The following is a 19946-nucleotide window of genomic DNA, read 5'->3' as shown; positions in this document are numbered from 1 at the left end:
TATATTCCCTTTGTTGTCTGTAGTGTCTTGGTGCTCTGTATCTAATGTGGTTTTGGGGTGTATTATAACACCCCTAACTCCAAAAACGCTGCTGTTCTGACTAGAGATGCCCTAATCAGGTTTATTTGGCCAATCCCGATCGTCGATGAGACATATTGGCCGAGGAATGGCCGATGCAAATCATTTTGTTATGGTTTTGTTATAGCAGCGTGTATACAAAGCTTCAGACTAACGTTTTTCACCACCGTCCCTTAACCCTCCCGAGAAATTATTTTTACCGTCCTGAAGTCGGTGTAAACCGTCAAAAATAAATGATTGTATTTTCATTTAAATATTTGCTTTGATTAAAAAAAATCTTAGTACTAGTAGTTTTAATTATGTATTATAAGCTGCTTCCAGCTAACGTAAGGGTTAGAAGTTGAACAGATTTTAATTCCCTTTCTAATATCTTTCTTTCTGACTCTGTTGATGAGGTCAGAGCTCACAGTAGGTGGCCAATGTCAACTCTGCTTTCACATAATAAATCTGTTCCTACGTGAGCTGGCTGCCAATAGAGACTTACAGAACATTGATGAATTGCCCACACTGGGTGCATGTTTGTACTGGACATTATCACACTGTAGTGGTTTGGTGATTTATACAGTAAGCTGTGAAAGTATGCATTCTTGGCATGTCAATAAGGGAAAATAGTCATCAGCGTATGTGTCCACATTCTTTCTACTGGCCAGAAGAAGAAGAAAGAGCCAGAAGCTTTAGTCTTATAGTTACATCCTTGTGCTGCGAGTGTGAGGCTGGCGTATAGCGTTGCTCGGAGGTAAGTCTTGGTTTGAGATGGAGGCAGGCCAAGGACTTCCGCTACAGTCGTCCAAACTGTGCTGGAAGAGCTGAAAGGCTTAAGGTTCGCCTTGCTCTGTTTTCAGATGGAGCCCACACTGGAGTCTTCTCCGTTAAGGTCTTGGAAAAGCCTCTCTTGTGGTCAGGGGCTTTCAGAAATCAGTGCCGTTGATGGCGCGGACTCTTTTGAAGTAGCTGTGTAATTACATTTGTATATAAACCTCTTGTGAATGGCGTCTACCTCGAATTCACAGGACCCAAAATATGTTTAACTATAGACCCACGATTCAATATTTTGAATAGTTTCATTTTACAGGATGTAACCAAGTAATTAGAAGCAACATATCTTAGCTTTATGGCAATTATACAGTTAGGAAACAATGCATCAATGAAATTAAGTGAGCATGAACATGAGGGCGATCCAGTTATGGAAAGCCATAAATCTGAACCACAACAAAGCGTGGGAAATATCTCCGCAAAGACAAAACATAGTACGGACTGTCTTGTCTGTTGTGGCTCTTGGGCTGATTCCAGAAACCAGCCTTTACAGATAACAGCTAAATTTATGCTATTCATCCACCGCTTTCATTAGTCACATTTTATTATAATGGAACAAATTTTAAACTTTTGTGATTATGATTCCCCCTCAGTAAAAGGCTCCACATTAAAAAGGCATTTTTTAATATGTGGCAGATTTATTGCCATCTCCCATGAGGTCATGCATATGATTTCTGCATCTGTCCAGCTCCTTTCTTTAACAGAGGCGAACTGTTCTTCGTCAGCTTGGCTTCTCTTTCTCCATTTCTAATTTTAACTCAGAGGGATTTTTTTGTATTTGACCTCTGAGCTCCACAATACTTCAGTTCTCAACACTCAGTTTTCAGTCCTCCCCGAGTCCCAAAAGTCCCATCTTACTTATCTTACATTCCTCCTATATTACAATGCTCCGAGTCAAATATTCGTACAAGCGCTGTTTTATAATTTATAGGAGTGCCTGTAGTGTAAGCAGCACCCGTCATCACTGACATTATTGAATATTTTAGAAGTCTCTCAGTGAAAAAAGTCTTCCTGTGTGTTTGCAGCGGGTTTACAGAAAGGGTAGTCAATTTTTAATATCTTGCACAACATCCAGCAATATCATCTGACCCTTTGCTTATTTACTTTCATTTATTTCACCCCTTGTCTAAGAGGGAATGTGCCCTTCATGACCGTTATTCAACACAGTTTTTAAAAATAGTACGTTCCCATGGAAGTTTCAGAAGCACCCGGTCCCTGATGAGCTCCAGATGTCGTCCAGATGTGCTCCACAGTGGGCAACACTAGTAGGCTTAGACAGGAGCGCACCACTGCTACCGCCGCCGCCACCATTTGGAGCCAAATCTCTGCTCCTCCTTAATCTGAGGATTGGTCAGGTTAAATAGCTCTCCCTATGGTGGGTACACAAAGCATTTCTCATTAATTCTCTTCCCACGTTCTCTGCATCAAATCCCGATGAGTCACCGTGTTCAGGGTTTTCAGAGTGAGTCAGTTTTCCTCCGAGTGACACAGGATGCCTTTTCCACTTAACTGCGAAAGAATGCAGCTGACCACAAAAACTCTGTTTCACTCCTGAAGCTTTTCAACAGAAAGATTTTGTTTCATAGAAGCACTCTCCATCGACATCAGCCAGTTTGTTAAATCTTAACACATTTATTCTTTTGAATGCAATATGTTTTTTTGTGTTCTAATGTGCAGGTCACGATAGCCTGGTCACTTCCACCAATCCTGCGTTCCCTGAAAAGTTGAACACTTCTCTTTATGTAGAATAGTCATACAGTGCCCCCCAGTGGATTAATGCAGCATTACATTCTGCTATAGAAAAATCACCTGCATGGCAACCCATGTTTTTGACAGTCAGGTATTAACATTCAAGTAACGAAACCCTTTGGATGACTTGATATTATAATTTCAGCCAGGTCTTTGCAAAAGACATCACAATATTTCCTCCTATGTACAGCTGCATATATTATCACATCTGCTGAGGCATTAATGTGTAAATGTTAAAAGTACAGTAAAACCAATAGTAAAAGTAATAAAGGTGAAAGAGAACAGTGTAAAACATGAATTTCCAGCCAAGAGTAACCCACTTAGAACCGACATTTGTAATTTCCAGCATTCAAATATGTAAAAACTTTTAACAGTATGTCATTTAAAAGTCTTTTTCAAGGATTAAGTTTGTCCAGTCCAGTGCAGGATTAGCTTGATCCTTTAACTTTCTAATTTAGCCACTGCTCGTGTCTGCAGTTGGAGAGCTCGCTTGTCTTCTCCATCCTCATTCGATGTCAGAGAAAATGTTCATCTTGTTTCAATTTGCAGTACGCGAGCCTGCATGGCACAGTGTCAGACAGACAGACAGCCCAGTCACAGTCTGGGTTGGGATTAATTCTTCTTCCTCAAACTGTGTACTTCCTCCTGCATGGGAAAGACATTTTTGACAATAAATTACACCATAGTCATGATCTTGGGAACCACAGCTTCTGTATTCTTTTCTTGTGGCAATAAAATATGCGTTAGACATAAAGTAGGAATGCATGCAAAAGCCAAGGCACGCCTCACTGACCTGTAGTACCACTCGTTTGTTTCTCTCCTCCCTCAGTTCTTCTTTCACTTCCTGCATGTCTCGACTAATCAAAAGAGACAGAAACAAAGAGATGAGTTTGCAGACATGGGTACGTCTAAATAGGTCAAGATGAACACCAGTCAAGTCAAATGAATAAATGAAGGTCTATGAATTCAGAATGTTAGTTTTGTAGTGGGGAGGAATTGGATGGAAACAGAAATGGACTTGATCACGCTGATTAAGCACTACTAGTAGTAAAAAAATACATCTTTCTGAATACGTCTTTAACTCAGCTATAATCAATATTTGTTTTTAAATAATAATGTATCAAATGAAAAATGTATGTGAAGGGGTCACCCTCTGCTTTATGGAGCTATACTATATAGGGCTGCACAATTTTGAAAAAAATATCTAATGGCGATTATTTTAAGTGATATTGAGATATAACGGTTTGAAGAATTTTGCATCATTATTCTCATTTTCATATAAAAACCTATTAAAATACCTAACAAAGATGTTTTCTTAAGTCTGTAGAATATGACATGTAGGTCAGGACAACGATGTAGCACAACAATATTTAATTTGAAATAGTATTTTGACGCACATTTCACCTTTAATAAATATTGCAATTTCCTCCTCATCTTGCGATTTGAAAATTGCAGTAGGCAAATTTTGATTAATTGTGCAGCCCTAGAGCTATATGGTGAGCTATATGTCAGCTCATTGTTTAGCCGTCCGGCCCGCAACCTTCCTGTTTTGGTTCACTCTCGAGACATAATATTGGACTTTTCACTCATCAGGTGGCCTGAAACACGTCTCCAAATGAATACTAATGTTGTTCCATAACTGATGGGTATGTAATTAAGCAACTGCCACATCAACTTAAGATCAACGTTATGTTACCGCCGCTCTGCACTGCGCTCATACGGCTATGTTCACACTTTTTTATATTAATTTGTATTGATCCGATCAGAGTAACTGGTTAGATCTCTTGTCAGGTTAAAGCTGAGTGGAGCTATACCGAGACCACAAAACTCTATGGACCAATAAGAATAGTTACATTGTAGGTCGCGACACTTTAATCATTGCATCAATGCTAAGTGAAGGAGATGTCAAAACAAGCTCAGTTTGTACACGTTTACACTAATCGGGCAAGATAAGTGAAAGCAACTGTGTGGGTGAACTATGGGTGTGTAGGGGCTTTAGTTACATAAAATGCTGTTAAGTAAAAATGGAAATATATGCTGTTTCAAAATACTGGACCCTGTAGATTCACCTTTTAAAGCTGCTCTGGTTGTAATCACATGTAGAGGGAAGTTAAGTTGCCAGGAAATCACGTGTCTACAACCGCACACAGCGTGGCTCATGTTTAGCAACCGGGCTTCTGTGATGTTTCATATCAAAGCAAATCAAAGAGATGTAAAAGATCTAACACTGTTGAGTCTAGCTTTTTTTTCTGGATGGAGCACTTATGTGTAGTTGTAGTACGATGTTTGTATTTATCTCTTAGGATTTGATTAGTCACTTCCTGGGTGTGCTAGTGTCCACAAACATCACCAGAATGAATTTGGGATAGGAGGTCTGTCTACACCTTCTCAGTTAGAGAGGATGAATGTTACAAAGTCCCTCTATGTGATTCAAGATGACAAGACCGTTTTATTTTTTACCTTTGAAAAATAAAGTAGCTTTAATTTTCTTTTAAATACCTCTCAGATGAACTGAATGAATTGCTCAGGTATACCACATTAAAAATGAGAAGTACTCACTCGTGCCGTGTCTGTAGCAGATCCAGAGCCATCCTCAGCTCTTTGATTTCGGCCTGCAGGCTTTCCAAAGTTGTTACTTCTTTGTGGGTTGCAGTTCTGCCATCCACAAGTACTTTGGGTGGTGTTGGTCGAACCGGAGGCGGCGTCTTGGGTCTAAGATCAGGCCTTGCAGGCGATGGCAGGAGATTTTCTGTACCCTGCAATGAAATGTAGTTCGACATTGATGAACTTGATGAAATGTAAAATGCACTGTGCACAATATCTTATTGGTTCTTTACAGAAGCAGAGCTAAATTCAAACTAGTGAGATTTCATCATAAATAACCATAGACTGTGTATAGAGTTGGACGACGCGTCTCCACTTCCTCCCACTGTACAGAAGTGAAGCCAAAATATCCCAGATACAGGAGCTGCCATCTTGAGTTCAGTAGTGATCGGGGGGCTGGAGCTACGGTATCGAGGTCACCCGCCCGAACCAATCGCGAGCCAAGCACGGCCGCAGCTGTTCAGCGAGAGAGACTCACAGCTGTCAATCATGACGTCTGACCCCCTTTTTTTTATAGCATCAAATAACTAATTAAAACCAAACGTATCAGACAAATGATGACTTGAACATACATCAGCGTGATAAGAACTATTTAAAATGTCAGAAACCATCTTTGGGAAAATGTTATTTTACTTTTGCTACTTTTTAGTTTGGCCCATGTCCCATCCATCCGCTAACATGGAGAATGCGGGATTAATGACCTATACTGCAGCCAGCCACCAGGGGGCGATTGATGTTTTGGCTTCACTTTTGGGGAGCTGTCATGTCGTCCATCTTTATATACAGTCTCTGTAAATAACACGGGTGCTGTGTTGTATCTGGAAAGCAGTCAATGTCACAAACCTTTTGCAAGCCAGGTAATTTCTCTGTCTGGACCTTTTTTGGTGATAATTCAGGTTCTGTCTGGTCTGTGGCACCCTGGGCCTGCAAATGAGAAGAAGCCATTAATGGCAATCATAATAATCATTCCTCACAACCTGCCTTAAGGACACTCATTCCCCAACTATGCCAACTCGACAGTCTTTTTGAGCCGCCAAATACAAACCATAAAAGGATACTTTAGGGATTGAATTCCTTCATTTCCCAGAATGACTTTTGTTGAATCCCTAGAGATCGAGATCAGGCCCAAACTTGTTTGCTTTCAGTGCAAAGTGGGCGGCTCATGAAAACCTGGGACGCGTCCATCATTAGCTGCCTTTTGTCTTGCTCAAACACATCTGAACTATTTAGAGTGCAAGTGCAGAAATGATATCTTCCCCTCTTACAATGATTTCTCTTGAAACCACTGCAAGAGACTGCTGAAAGTTAGTGCAAAAATGGTGAGTAGAACCTAGAAAAGTCTTTTCTCTAACGTTCACCACTCATGGCATAGCTTGGAGAACATTTTCTGTTATTGAATTGCAAGTTCTGCTGGAAAATAACTTGTCATGGAAATATATCACTACATTTGGACTGCAGAAAAGCATACCACCAAAGAACAAGCCTAGAAATGCAGAACGGTACCACTAAATGTGCTCAGTTCCATTTTAAGAAAGTAAGTATGTTTTAGTATGCACAAGATAAAAAAGGGAGTTGCCTCATTGTTGCAGTTGCAAAGGTCATCTACAGAAGTGGTGGTTGGCACTAATAATGTGGTTTAGCAGGTTGTTGGCAGCTCCTGCCTCAGTTAAGCATTCATTATGTAACTCTTCACTTGTATTTTCAAGGCAGAAGTTGTGATAAATCAATATAAGTCTTTTGCTGAGGTGGACGTACTTGTGCTGCTATAACAAGGCCTGATGGTGGTCTCCTCTGTGGGGGTTTGGCTCTGTTCGCTGTAGGATGGCACAGCTTGTCAGTCTGCACGTCCACTCCATCGAACTGGTCGGCCTCTTTCTCCTCTGTTTGTTTTGGTGGGGCAGGAGCCACGTCACCATTGGTTCTGCTGAAAATAAGAGTACAATCTTAAAAGATTGAAATCTATGTCAATCTCTTGATTGAAGTAAATGGGGGGGGAGGGAGTTAGAATATCTCAAAAATCTCTCATAACATTTTTTTTAGTAAGAAAGAAGCTCGCAAGAAAACTGGTGCACAGCATGAAGTTCACATTTTCAAAAGAAACAACACTTCGAGTGTGGTTTCCAGTTTCCTAAACTCTGAGTGCAGATGCAGAGCATAGCAGCAGACGCTTTTAAGTCTCTCTATAAGTCTTATTTTGTCCTGGCACATGTTTCACTTTCACACCTCATGTGCAATGATGGCAGATCCTCAGAGTCACAACTGAACTTAAATAACCTTTATGCATTGGTCAGATTTGATATGTGTATGTTCTAATAATCCGCATGAGGTAAAGGCCTGGAAGCTTTAGCTTTTTAAAAACTTAAGAAGGATTCTTAAAGTCCCTTCCAAACATATTTGCTCGGAAACAATTTCCAGAAAAAAGCTTTTTCTCCATTAGCAGCCCCCTCAAGACACAGGACTGTTTTTGTTTTCTCAGTTTTGTGTGTGTGTGTGTGCCTGTTTTGCTCAGGAAACAGGAAATGGGCTGCTCTCGTCTGTTTAGGCCCGATCTGACTCATCCCAGAGTTTCCACTGAGCCGCTAAAGGTCGGGCATCCTGGCATTCTTCTTTAAGGACACCATGGCAACTGGTGGCGGCGACCAAAACCTTTAATATCTAAAGGCACCGCTCCCGGTGCCAGACCAAAGAGGAGAAAGTGTTCCTGACATTTCCCTAAAGGCCTTTTGCTTCAGAAAGGTTGCAAATGAATCACTATTCACATCTCTGAGTTGGAGGCTATATTTTCTAGTAAGTTTTTAGCGGTTTTGCATTGAGATTAGTCTGTGATACGACATCAGAGACGCTTTGGCATCACTCACTTGGGTAAAACCTTGCTGGGTTTGTCTTTGACTGGAGGCGGGCTGGGCCTAATGATGGGCGGCAGCTTGATTTTGGTTGGAGGATTGCTTCTCAGATCCTTAACCTCTGGTTTATCATCTGTAAAACAAATGTATCACAGTGTTATTTATCTTTAAAAGGGATGTGTCACAATAATGTTATAATTATAATAAAAGTCACTGCCATTTATACCTTTTGTCTTTGCTGGACCACTTTTGTCCATCGCTGAGGCCTCTGTCGTCACTGAGAAAGCAGCAGTGAATGAAACATTACCACAAATTTGCATTTATATGTAAATAGCACAGCTGCACTTTAGATAAAATCTTAAAAGTATTTAATTTGCTACACATTAAAGCAGTGACATCCTACATTCAGGTTTTGTCAGACAATTGTTGCCACTTTCTATCCATTGCCCAGCGCTAAAAATATTTCCCTAAGCAGCTACTTTGAAGGTGCCCTCAATCTGCAACCATATGGAGCTTGTTGCTAAAAAAGAGCATGCATACTCAGCAAATCTGCCATCAATAAATAAAAGTTAGAAGGTGAGGCTTTTCCTGCACTGGTGCACATTGTTTTCATTGACATCACTTAGGAGAACTATAACCACTAGTAAAAAGCTGCTGGCAAAGAATGTGCATTTGTTTACCCCAGAAAGCATTAGGGTTTAATGTGGTTAAGACAAAAATGCAACTGGTCTTTAATTTAAACTGTAATCTAGTTTATGAGCAATTGCATGCACCGTGCACATCACTGGGGCAGACCAGGTCACAGCTGTATCCCATAGCACTGCGGTAACAGCACCCAAGGGTGTCAACAAGTTCATCAGGGACAGTCAGTCTGCCTCTGCTCATAGAATAAATACAGTCTATGAGAGGATGATAGAACAGATACTTGAATTATGAAGCCTCGGAGAACTGAAGGTTAATGTGAGAGATTCCTGTTTGCCATGCAAGTCAAGTGCTTATCTCAAAACAGAAGATGTTAAAAACATAGAAGCACAAATCTAAGAAGTAAAACCTGCATAATAAAGAGCATAATACTTTGCATAACGTTCAGACTCCGAGATGAATAACGGACCGAATGAGAACACAGGAAGCCTACCTTGAGTGTTCAAAGCATTGTGCAACATTCCCTCTCAAGCAAAACCATCCACACAGCAATAGTAGCTTCAAGTGCTGCTTCTTGTGCTGGTTGTGAAAATCTCTGTGACAGAGCTCTCCTCCGTCCTCCCACCCCCTTGTTTCCTCCAAGACTCCTGAACTGTGTCACATGACCAGTCTAACCATCCCCCATCTCACTATAGTCTGAGACTTCCTGTGAGATACTGTGTGAAAAAAAAATCCTGTAACGAGTGTAATGTGTTGGCAGCACAGATTATGAGTGTGATATTCAGTTAGTTCAGGTGACGTCTTTGAATAGCCGACGCCGTTTCACCTGCTTGTTTAACCTGCTTGTTTAACCGCAAACATTTTTGATGAGCATGCAGTTTGAATCTCCAACCAAGGAAAGAGTTGGTCTAAATTTGTAAAATAGACATTTTTGTTTTGTTGGTATAAATTCTTGCAAAATTTGCAAATTGCACCACAGACAGCACTCCTCAGCTGAAACTTGACAAGAAGCCACATCCTGCTCTGTGTGGCTTGCAGATTTGACTTCTACATCTTCTTGTTTCAAAGACGATTAATGTTCATTCGATCTTTTTAATCACCAAACTAAAAAAAAAGTCACATTTTGGCTGTAATAACTGAGAATACATTAACAATGACAACAACGATCTAGAAACTTTAAAGTGTACTAAACTTTTAAAAGGTAAATCTATGACCAAGAAATATCATTGCATTGATTCAAAGTTGGTATCAAACCTAAAAAAATAAATAAAAATCTTTAACTTCACAAAGGCAGTTTGACGAGATACGTGTTCTTGTTTTTGTTGAGGATTCCCCCATTAATGCACTATAATAAGGATTTTTAAACTTGTCTAACTGGATCCACATTTTTGAAAATATTTCTGTTGTGCCACCCACTCAATCTTAGATAGTAAACAATGACAATAATGTCTATCTGGTTTGGATAAAAACAGCATTGTGCTTTTAGTTGTTGAATTTTTCTGTGAGGTACAGTGAGTTTACTCAATGTGCACCGACTGGCAAAGCCTGTCTAACAGTCTTTACATGGTGACAGATGAATGCTACTAGTCATGATATCTGAGTAGACAACATCACAGATAGCTTCAAATGCACCATTATGTAATTCATTCAGTGAAAACAGTCTTTGTCCCATCTAATAATACAACTCAATTATTTAGGCCAAACTTCTGTTATTACAGCAGATTCCACAATAGTCATTGTGAAATTTTATTTTCATTTAGAAGTACTCAGATCTTTTACTTAAAGGTTGTATTTAAATATAGAGTAATGTCTACCTGAGCAGAGAATGAAGTCTCTCTCCATCTGTGTGTGTTGTAATCTGAGCTGTTACAGCTGATAATGTCGTCCCGACCGACAGCATTGTCCTGGAAGCGTAGCACCCACCCTCCGGTTCCCCTCACCCCCATCAGGTAAACACTGTTAGCTCTGTAAAGCACTGTTGCCGTTGTTTCCACTGTAAGCAACCATTAGGTGCAAGCCGCCGGCTCTGCCGTCAGCATGTTGAGAGCTATGTGGAGGCAATAGAAATGTTCCCAATCTCGCATTTAGCACCTTTTAAGTAAAATAGCTATGCCGCCGTGTAGAAATACTGTTACAACTAAAAGTAAAAGAGTTTTGGTATCTTAATATATCCAACGTACCAAAAGTCTATTCATGTAGAATGTGTCTATTCATTGAGTAAATGTACTTAGTTACTTTCCACCAGTAGATGATGATAGATGATAATGGAAGAAACAGAAGTATGATTAACTGATGTTTTGTATTAAGATGTAGAAATACTGAAAAGGGCTCCAAGTTGCTTCAGCAGCACATTGAAATAATGACATTAATCAGGGGACCATTTTGGCTGCTGAAATATCACCCAACCAATACTGCTGCCAATTCCTCCATCTGCTAAAACAACAGTCAATCACAGTCCAAACTGTCAGCACACTGCCAGGCTAAACACCACTTCAGCCAGAAGTCATGAGTCAGACGAGGACGTCTAGAACATGAAGCCTAGCTCGCCACTCTAAATGTCAAACAGTTCCTGTTCTGCTGTGTTTGATCAACATACATGTTCGTTCTTACCTGGGAGATTCGTGTTGATGTTGCGTGCAGGCGGTTGGCTCGTGGTCCCAGACTAGAGGAGGAGAAACGGAAAACTCAGCAGGTTGGCAAGTACGTCCCCTTGTGAATTAAAGGCATCTCTATTTTACACACTCTTTCCACTGAGGGAATTTTCAGTGAGTAATTCCAAAACAGAGGATGTTAAAGGCGATCCTGACTCACTGCTCTCTGGCTGCAGACTTGCTAAAGTAACACAAATACCAGCCAGAAGTGGCATTAGATACTTTTGCATTTTGAGCCATTTCAAAATAATAAAGTATAACAGATATGAATTACTATAAAGTATGTCCATGGTTTCATGGTAGCACAATGCGGTTGTCAGATCTTGAAAATGGTGGAAGGTCCAGTCCAACAACGACGTTCTTGAGATTGTGTTTTAGTCCACTCACTTGCAGACCGTCCATTGGTGGTATCACCATGACAAAGTTATCAGGAAAGCAGCCACAGCGTCCGTTTAGCTCTCCCTCCCACCAGCCTTCATCTTCTGTTTCCTTCAGATGGAGATTAAAGAGTCACATTACTGTAGAAGCTCAAACATGGCTGTTCCCTCTGGGATGCCAAATTGCTGCACAAGAGGTTAGCAAACGGTCAAGCAAAACATAGCTGCCTTATTATCAGTTTATCATAGAAGGTATCTCAGAATTGTTTTCTATGATACAATATTATTTGGTCAACTGTCATAATAATGTCGTGTCACTAAAACATGTGAGTCACATGTTCCTTGAAAGCAACACAACCAACTGGTTTGGCTGGATGAAAAATATGATACACCTTCAACCACTTTAGAAGAAAACCATTATCACCTGAAGGAGTGTGTTAAAGACGTCACGGGAAAACACGCTAGAAACTAAAGATGTTCTGATACCATTTTTTCATTCCCGCTACCGATTCCGATACCTGAACTTGTGGTATCGGCCGATACAAAGTACCAATCCGATATCAGCGAGATAAAAAAAATATATAGTTATTATTATTTAACAGCTGTTTACTACTAACCGTGTATGGATGTGATACAATTACTATCTTTGTTGTATAGCCAGGCTCAGGTTAAACCATGAACAAATACATACAGAGTATGAATGCAATATAACTTTTTTTGTCAGTTACAAAGAACATAAATGAAGCTAGGAATAAATAACAATTCTGTATTCGCTTAGCTGTCTCCTCATTGGACAGCCTGTGTGCTATCGTCACGTGACAAACTCAGTTCGGCGAAGAAGAACTGATTTCCAGTTAAACAAGTTGATTTTTTTCTGGGTTAATATATTATGGTATCGGATCGGTGCATGGACTGACGTACTCGCTGATACCCGATACTGAATTTATGGCCGTATCAGACGCATTTCCGATACTGGTATCGGTATTGGAACAACTCTACTAGAAACACTGCCAGAAGACAACCATAAAATGTGCTCAAACCTTGCTCAGTATCATAACAAGGTCTCCTTTTTTCAGATCCAACTCGTCCTCCGTTTTGGCCTTGTAGTCAAACATGACTTGGCAACACTCCACCACTGAGGAGACGTAGTAGAAGAGATACAGTAACATGGTTATTAACCTTAGGCAATCTGAGCATTACAGTATAGTACCCTACATGTGTGACCGGAATAACAGGTTTAACAATGATGACTAATCTTATCAGCCTTGTGTGCACCCTTAACATGACTAACTCAAAGGATAGCCGGAAAAAAGTTGTGACAAACTGAGAGATAAAAATTGTAAACCTTGATCCCTGAGGGATGTTCCACTGTGACATAGCACTCTGTAAAACTGATTAGTCAAGCCACATTACTGTAAGTATTTATACTGACCCGCCCACTCATTGACTGTTCAGGAAAAGTACAGGAATTACCACAAATAGACCTGTTTAGTTGCTTTTGAAATGCTATTTAAAAATATATAGTGTCTAGATGAGGGTATCCCCTTAGTGTTTACTCCATGCTTGTGCAAACAGTTTAATAACTAGCAAATGCTTTATAGCAGTTTATAATACGACTTACCGTTTTTTGCTTTGTTCCTCACACTCGTCCTTTGAGATATCTTTGAGGACAACAAGTACATTAAGTCAACGGTAAACAATTGATACATTTCAGAAACGTTATTTCTGTATTACTTATAGGGCTGCATGATTTTGAAAAAAATATCTAATTGTGATTATTTTGACTGATATTGTAATTGCAATATGATTCTCGATATTGGAGGGAATGATAATTTTTACATCATTATTCTCATTTTTATTGAAAAAAAATATTAAAATGATTATGGTGTGATTTTTTGCGAGGCTCTGTACCAAACCAAGATGTTTTCTTAAGTCTGTATAGAATATGATGTGAAGTGCCAGGACATCTCTGCAGCATAACAGTCATTCATTTTAAATGGTATTTTCACACACATTTCGCCTTTAACAAATACTGCGATTTGAAAGTTGCAGTACGCCATATTGCGATGTCGATAAAATTGATTAATTGTACAGCCCCAATTACATACCTCCTTGGTGAACACAGCGTCAGCGAGCTTGGGTCTTGCCTTGCCCTCATTGTACTTGCTGTCTGTAAAAAGAGTATCAACAATCATGATCTTTTATGGTAAGTTTAGATAACATCCACAAAAAGGAACAAAAAAAAGTGAACAAAAGTTCTGTCTTTACCAACCTTTAGGGGCAACAAAAATTTCTTTGACAAAATTTGACGGAAAAGCTCCCACTTTGCCATTTCTCACCCCCATCCACCATCCATCTTCAATCTGTCGTGTAGGTTATATCAAGGAGAGACAGTACAAGAAGAAAGTGTGAGGAATTAGCATTGTATATCTGCACAAACACGTTGCTAAAACACTAACCATTACTGTATACATTCCAGAGATTACAATCAAGTCTGTTTCAGATCTCTGATTGCTCGATGGCATGAGCGTCCATGTGAACTCTCAGAACAGGTCAGATCAGTTCACATGCATTTCCGTAAAGCGGTTAATATGTCTGGGAAACATGCTTCGTGAGCCTGGCGGCCAAATACAAAGACAATGTAATACCCAGACAGTCAATGGATCTTTATTTGCCAAGGGCAGATTGGCTGAGCAAACATTTCACCAACGCCCAGATTTACATACAATGCTAAGGTTTGGGCTACTGTGCAGCTTCAGCAACCAGCAGGGAAATGCCTTGTTCAAATGTGAGCGTTTGAGCAACGATAAAAGGGGACTCTACCTCTCTGATGATCTCTATCGTCTCCCCAATAACCAGCTGCAGCTCATCTTCATTCAAGGGGTTGTAGGCGAACGCTACCTCGCATTTCCTCGTCTGTTTCATCCTCTTGGCTGGAAAGACAAAAGAAACACCAGCCACGTCAACAGACATGTGTAAAGTTTATAATCTACCGCTAAAGCTGATGGAGAAGCTGGAGCTCAATAACGGTGTGTGTTTAGCTGCATCGGAGGCAGAGGAGTCAAGTCTCAACAGGATAGTGCTCCGACTGCAAAGCACTTCTAACACGTCTAATCCATCAAAGACTCAGTTTGTTTTTTATCTGCTCCGTTTTCATGCATTATAATTAGGATTTGTGTGGCGAGGATGTGGCGAACGTATATTTACAGTCGGCTTGCTTGCTTGCTGCATTGTCTTGCTGAGTGCATGCACCACACTAACCACGATTTTCAACACTTTTGCTTTCAGACTGTAAAAAGTTACAATAGAAAAACCAACCTGATTTAAATAGCACTGTCAAATAGTTTTATAATTTATTTTTAGTCGAGTCAAGCTGGAATAAAGGGTTCATATTGCAATATGTGCAGATTTCAGTACATTCAATGTAGGGATCCACCGACTGACTTTTTCAGTCCCGATGACGATAGCGATACCTGGGCTTTGGGCATCAGCCGAGATCGAGTACCGATACCAGTGTTTGATAAAATAGCTGTATGTCTCACTGTGTCGAAGTGACTGGGATCATTCTATTATGTGTAAGGCAACATCAGCCTTGACATTGGTTTCCTTTGTAAAACTAAATGTAACAAATAAATGCTTCAAAATTAACAGGAATTAAAACTCAAGTGTACACTTTTTAATCCAGCAATAAATTGGTCAAAACTTAAAGAGGACTTCAAATTCCAGTATATAATGTATATAGTATTGTCATAGAATTTAATTGAATAGATCGGACCCATTGTCACCGATATCCGATCCGGTATAAGTATTGGTGCATCCCTAATTCAGTGTCATATAATGATCTCTGATTAACTGATACTGCAGTGCTAGAAGGCCGAACTCTGCATCTTGTACACATAAACAGATTTAATTATTTGCAAATAAAGATCAATTAGAATAGAATTTTACTTTTTCTAAGGCTTCGTGGTTCCCTCTTGCTGTCACCTATCAAATAGACTGGCACCTCCTGTAATGAAAAACCAAAAGGAGGCATATTTAAAGGACACGTGGATAAACATAAACAGAAACACACAGTACGGTAACGGTGTTACAATGCTGTGGGCTGTATTGTGTTAACAGACCTTGGTAAAGTTAGCAGGGAAGATGCCTCTCTTTCCTCTCAGCTCCCCCTCCAGCCATCCCTCCTCGCTGGCCTTGGTGACGTTTTTGACCACATCCCCCATCCTCACTGTGATCTCGTCTCCCATGGTGCCCTCGAAGTCCATCAGCACCAGCACCTCTGCAGCGGGCGCCGTAAATGGGGCAGAAAATTAGATTCGTTGCACAAAGGCTGGTTTGTTTGCCTCACGAGTGATGTGTCCTGACATTTCAAGACAAACATCTACCCAGTGGAGGCTACACAAGGATACGGGCTTTGAGTGATTGTAGATTATTGTGGATAAACCGTACAGTTTTCTTCCGTCACTAATCATTCCTTACAAGCGGAAAAAACGTGTTTTCAACGTCAGTAGTTTCCTGCAGCGTTAAGATAACTTAAAAGTCAATACATTAGAGAAAAGTCAGCCAGCGTTTAGGTTTTTCAACACTCGCTGACATAAAAGAATCTCGACAAAAAATAAGATTTGACATTCATACAATGAATTTCAATTTATGCAAAGTCATGCAATGGTATCCATACGCGGTACCACTACTTTAGCTTTATATGCATGCCAAATTAAAATACTTCAAATCAAATCGTCATTTTGTGACACAACACAACTAAATCTTTTCATTACTTTGCATTTACTTGTCGTGTTTTACCATCCAGTCTCCAGAATTCAAGCAAACAGACAGCTGAGAGCATTAAAACATCAAGAAATTCCACCATTGTATAAGAAAAAAGCGATAACCCCGACTCACCCATGGTGTCTTTCTGTCTTTCTCCCTCCGATTTGAATATGTAATTCCTTCACAAAGCAGCAAACAAACTCTCGAGCAGAAGGAGAACTGAAAGAGTGCGGTTGTGTTGTCTAACACTGAGAGATACGGCAGCCAAGGCCCTTCTTCCTACTTGTCAAACATTAACATTGAGCAACTTTTCCTGAGGCTTGTCATGGCAAGTCAACAGCAAGGAGTAGGATGGGCCATGCAGTAAAGAGAGAGAGAGAGAGGGGGAGAGCAAGAGAGAGAGAGAGAGAGAGAGAGAGAGAGGGAGGGAATAGGGAGGAGGAGAACAGGTAAGACAGGTTTATACTGAAGGAACAAAGCTCATAAGTGTGGCTGAAAATACAGCGTGACGACGTAGGTAATCACCAAAATATTAGAAGAAAGTCAGCATTCACAAGCAGCACAGTCACATTTAAATCCAGGTCAGCTGTGCTCTTTCAGACATCTCCATACTGTATGGTGAGAAATATAGCTACAGATTTGAAAGAAACTCAACATCTTATGCAGGAGGAGTTTTTTTTTGAGTGTGTGTCTGTAATGTTGTTGTTTTTGTACATCCCTTGAGGCAAAGTTGACAGTTGTAGAAAGCAGAAACCGAGTACGCAAGACTGCATTTCACAAACCAAAATAACACGTGGCCAAGAAAAGTAACAGCATGCATTTTATAGGAAGATAAAACATGTACTTAAATTGTTAAATATAGGCTGCAGTTGAAGTAACTCAGGCTCTCTGCCTCTCTTTTTTGCTCAATATGTTAGGTCACTGGGTCAAGTCATTACTCAAGTACTTCCTCATCTTCCCTGTTGACTCCTCTCAGTCTAGTCTGAGTCATTGTGTTGAGTGACTTCTGTACAGTACAAATCAAGTTTATAACCAATATCAATGGGTACAAACTGCTCCATTTGTAACAATTGTTCAATACAATAAAAATGCCATTATAAAATTTAAAGTGTTTTTATATCACTCATGTTTATACTGGGTAACCCAGAAATACCAGAGGGCAGACACTGAGGCAGGGTGGAGGACATGCAAAGATTTTGAGATGATCTCTCTGATGATTATTTAAAGGGATAGTTTGGGTGTTTTTTGAAGTGGTACTTATCCATAGTCAGTGTATTACCTCCAGTAGATGACGGTCGGCACGCCCCCAGTGTGGAGAAGCAGACAGAAGTTACCGCACGGAACCAAAGCAATGGATGGGGGTAGCAGCAAAACGTATTTTAGCCACCTAAAAGAAAGGCCCACCAAAAAAAATCAATATCAGTTTAAGTGTACGCTATATTTAGAATATTTTCGCCAGTTTACCTTGCTGTGAGACAGCTATACAGTCTGTTTCAGACAGGGAAATTAAGCCGTTATCTATGCTCTTGCCAAAGCAACCAGACTCCATTAAAAAAACAAACTTTACCTTGCATTATACGGGAGTTGCTGGTCTACCGCTGCCTCAATCAGTTAGTTAGTTTGTGCTGTTGTGTGACCAAAGTCACAAATTGCAGGATTTTTCAATGGAGTCTGGTGGCTTTGGCGAGAGCATAGATGGATATACTGTAATGGCCTCAGTTCCCTGCAGGAAAGGGCTGTCTAATGGCAAGGTAAAGTAGTGAAAACGTTCTTAATACACTGATATTGATCTGATTGAGTCTTTCTGTTAGTTGGCTAAAATACGTTTTGCTGCCGGTCCCGTCCACAGCACTACATTGCTTTGCTTCCGTGTGATAACTGCCTCTTCAAGCTGGGGGCGTGCTGATCGTCATAGGTAATACACTGAGTATGGATAAGTACCTCATACAACTCCACTTTAAAACATCCGAACTATCCCTTTTAATCAAAGACTACCTGGAGACTCCAATTATTTGCATGGCCTTGAGAGAAGCAGGTCATCTTGGCCTTCTGTTGAACAAAGTGATAACCAAATCGGCACGAGTCGCCACACCCCAAGATGCTCTGAACTTGAGCATGATAAGAGAAGCTGCACAGTGTGCTTGACGCAGAATACAATCGACGGAGCATATAGTAGGCTCTAACGCTTCTTATTGTTGTCATATGCGCTGGTATGGAAATGAATCAATCTAACTTGTGATATTTTTAACATAGCCATGGTGAGTGTGGGTCCTGCAGGGTTGAAATCATAGACTGTATATAAGAAGTAGACACCCATTGGTTTATGGACTGCCATTTTGAAGCGCCATGCTGTTTTTTTGCTAACTACAACCGAACACTGAATACGACATTTCTAGGTGACCGAAATGTTACAATTAACTTTCATGATCTGAAAACACATGAAAGGGTTAAAAGTTGTAAGACGAAAACACAGGCAACTCCCAGACCGGATAACGTCGTGGTAGCAACCTGTCAATCACAAGGTAGCCACGCCCTAAAGCATACCCTGCTCTATGGTCTATTTGACTCTAAATGGGACCATAATTGACTAAATGAACATCATGCTGTATTGAAGAAGACTTGAAACTAGCGATTGAGACCATAAACTCATGTTTACAATGTTTACTGAGGTAATAAATCAAGTGAGAAGTAGGATCATGTTCTCATAGACTTCTATACAGTCTGACTTGTTTTTGCAACCGGAAGAGTCGCCCCCTGCTGGCTATTCAGCACTTGCTTCACTTTTCAGACCTGGAGGTTGCCCACTGGTTGAAATACTATAATTAGATCCAACAAAAATGTTCTGGATCTTGTAGTTTCATATGCTGATGTCTGAATTATAAGCCCTGAAACACAAGATGGCAGTATCATCAGAAGTTTTATCCATGTAGTTGTTTTCTTGTACAGCTGGTGCATTAATTAAATGTACAAAGTGGAACAGTCGGTGAGCTGCCCCCGGGAGTCTGTGTTTACGGTCATAGGTGCAGACAGGGTGCTGTTCACTGTTACACGAGTACAGTTAGTCAGAATTGAGCTGTACCTCTTATTGATGAATGGCTTTACATTAAATTGCGGCAGTGTTTCTGGTAGAAAACAAGTCTGTTAACTAACATTTACGACCAGCAGTTTGGCTGGCTTTTGTTCTCAAGATGTTTATTCATTAGATGAACTATACTGTTGATTATACTTTACATGTTCAGTTCCTCTCTGGTGACACTGTGCAAACTCGTGGGAGTCTACAATTAGCTGTAGACATTCATCAAGCTCATGCTTCCCATGAGAAAACTACAATGAATGCTGTAAAGTGGCTTTTGAAATGATAAACCTGAATTACTCTTATACCTTTATAGAAATTACAATAAAAAAACACATCAAGGCAAAGA

At 40.2% G+C, this 19946-nt stretch overlaps 1 protein-coding gene across 4 annotated transcripts; it reads right to left on the bottom strand.

Annotated features, from left to right (window-relative positions):
- Positions 1-2503: 2503 nt before the first annotated feature.
- sh3d21 (SH3 domain containing 21) lies at positions 2504-16856 on the bottom strand. Of its 4 annotated transcripts, none has more exons than XM_037785648.1 (17): positions 16657-16854; positions 15879-16036; positions 15706-15763; positions 14581-14690; positions 14030-14120; positions 13866-13927; positions 13379-13418; positions 12798-12892; positions 11768-11869; positions 11340-11391; positions 8314-8364; positions 8103-8220; positions 7000-7165; positions 6088-6168; positions 5200-5396; positions 3434-3497; positions 2504-3285 (listed from the first exon to the last, which is right to left on the bottom strand). In XM_037785648.1, exons 1-17 carry the CDS (start codon positions 16658-16660, stop codon positions 3253-3255), a joined length of 1482 nt encoding a protein of 493 aa, XP_037641576.1. In that variant the 5' UTR covers positions 16661-16854; the 3' UTR covers positions 2504-3252. The 4 variants fall into 4 exon arrangements, with proteins under 4 accessions (XP_037641576.1, XP_037641575.1, XP_037641577.1 ...); XM_037785647.1 differs by having other exon boundaries at positions 7000-7168; positions 16657-16852; XM_037785649.1 differs by having other exon boundaries at positions 7000-7168; positions 8314-8355; positions 16657-16852.
- Between the last annotated feature and the right edge of the window lie 3090 nt (positions 16857-19946).

This window comes from Sebastes umbrosus, chromosome 11 (genome assembly GCF_015220745.1).
Source record: "Sebastes umbrosus isolate fSebUmb1 chromosome 11, fSebUmb1.pri, whole genome shotgun sequence".
NCBI lineage: Eukaryota > Metazoa > Chordata > Actinopteri > Perciformes > Sebastidae > Sebastes > Sebastes umbrosus.
The sequence above is the reverse complement of the archived record's forward strand: the minus strand, read 5'-3'. Positions and strand labels throughout refer to the sequence as shown.

Coding starts and splice junctions, on each gene's coding strand:
- sh3d21 (XM_037785647.1), bottom strand. Junction 13,419..13,865: donor ACGCTGTGTTCACCAAGGAG/GTATGTAATTGG, acceptor TTGTCCTCAAAG/ATATCTCAAAGGACGAGTGT. Junction 7,169..8,102: donor CCCAGCAAGGTTTTACCCAA/GTGAGTGATGCC, acceptor TCTTATTTTCAG/CAGAACCAATGGTGACGTGG.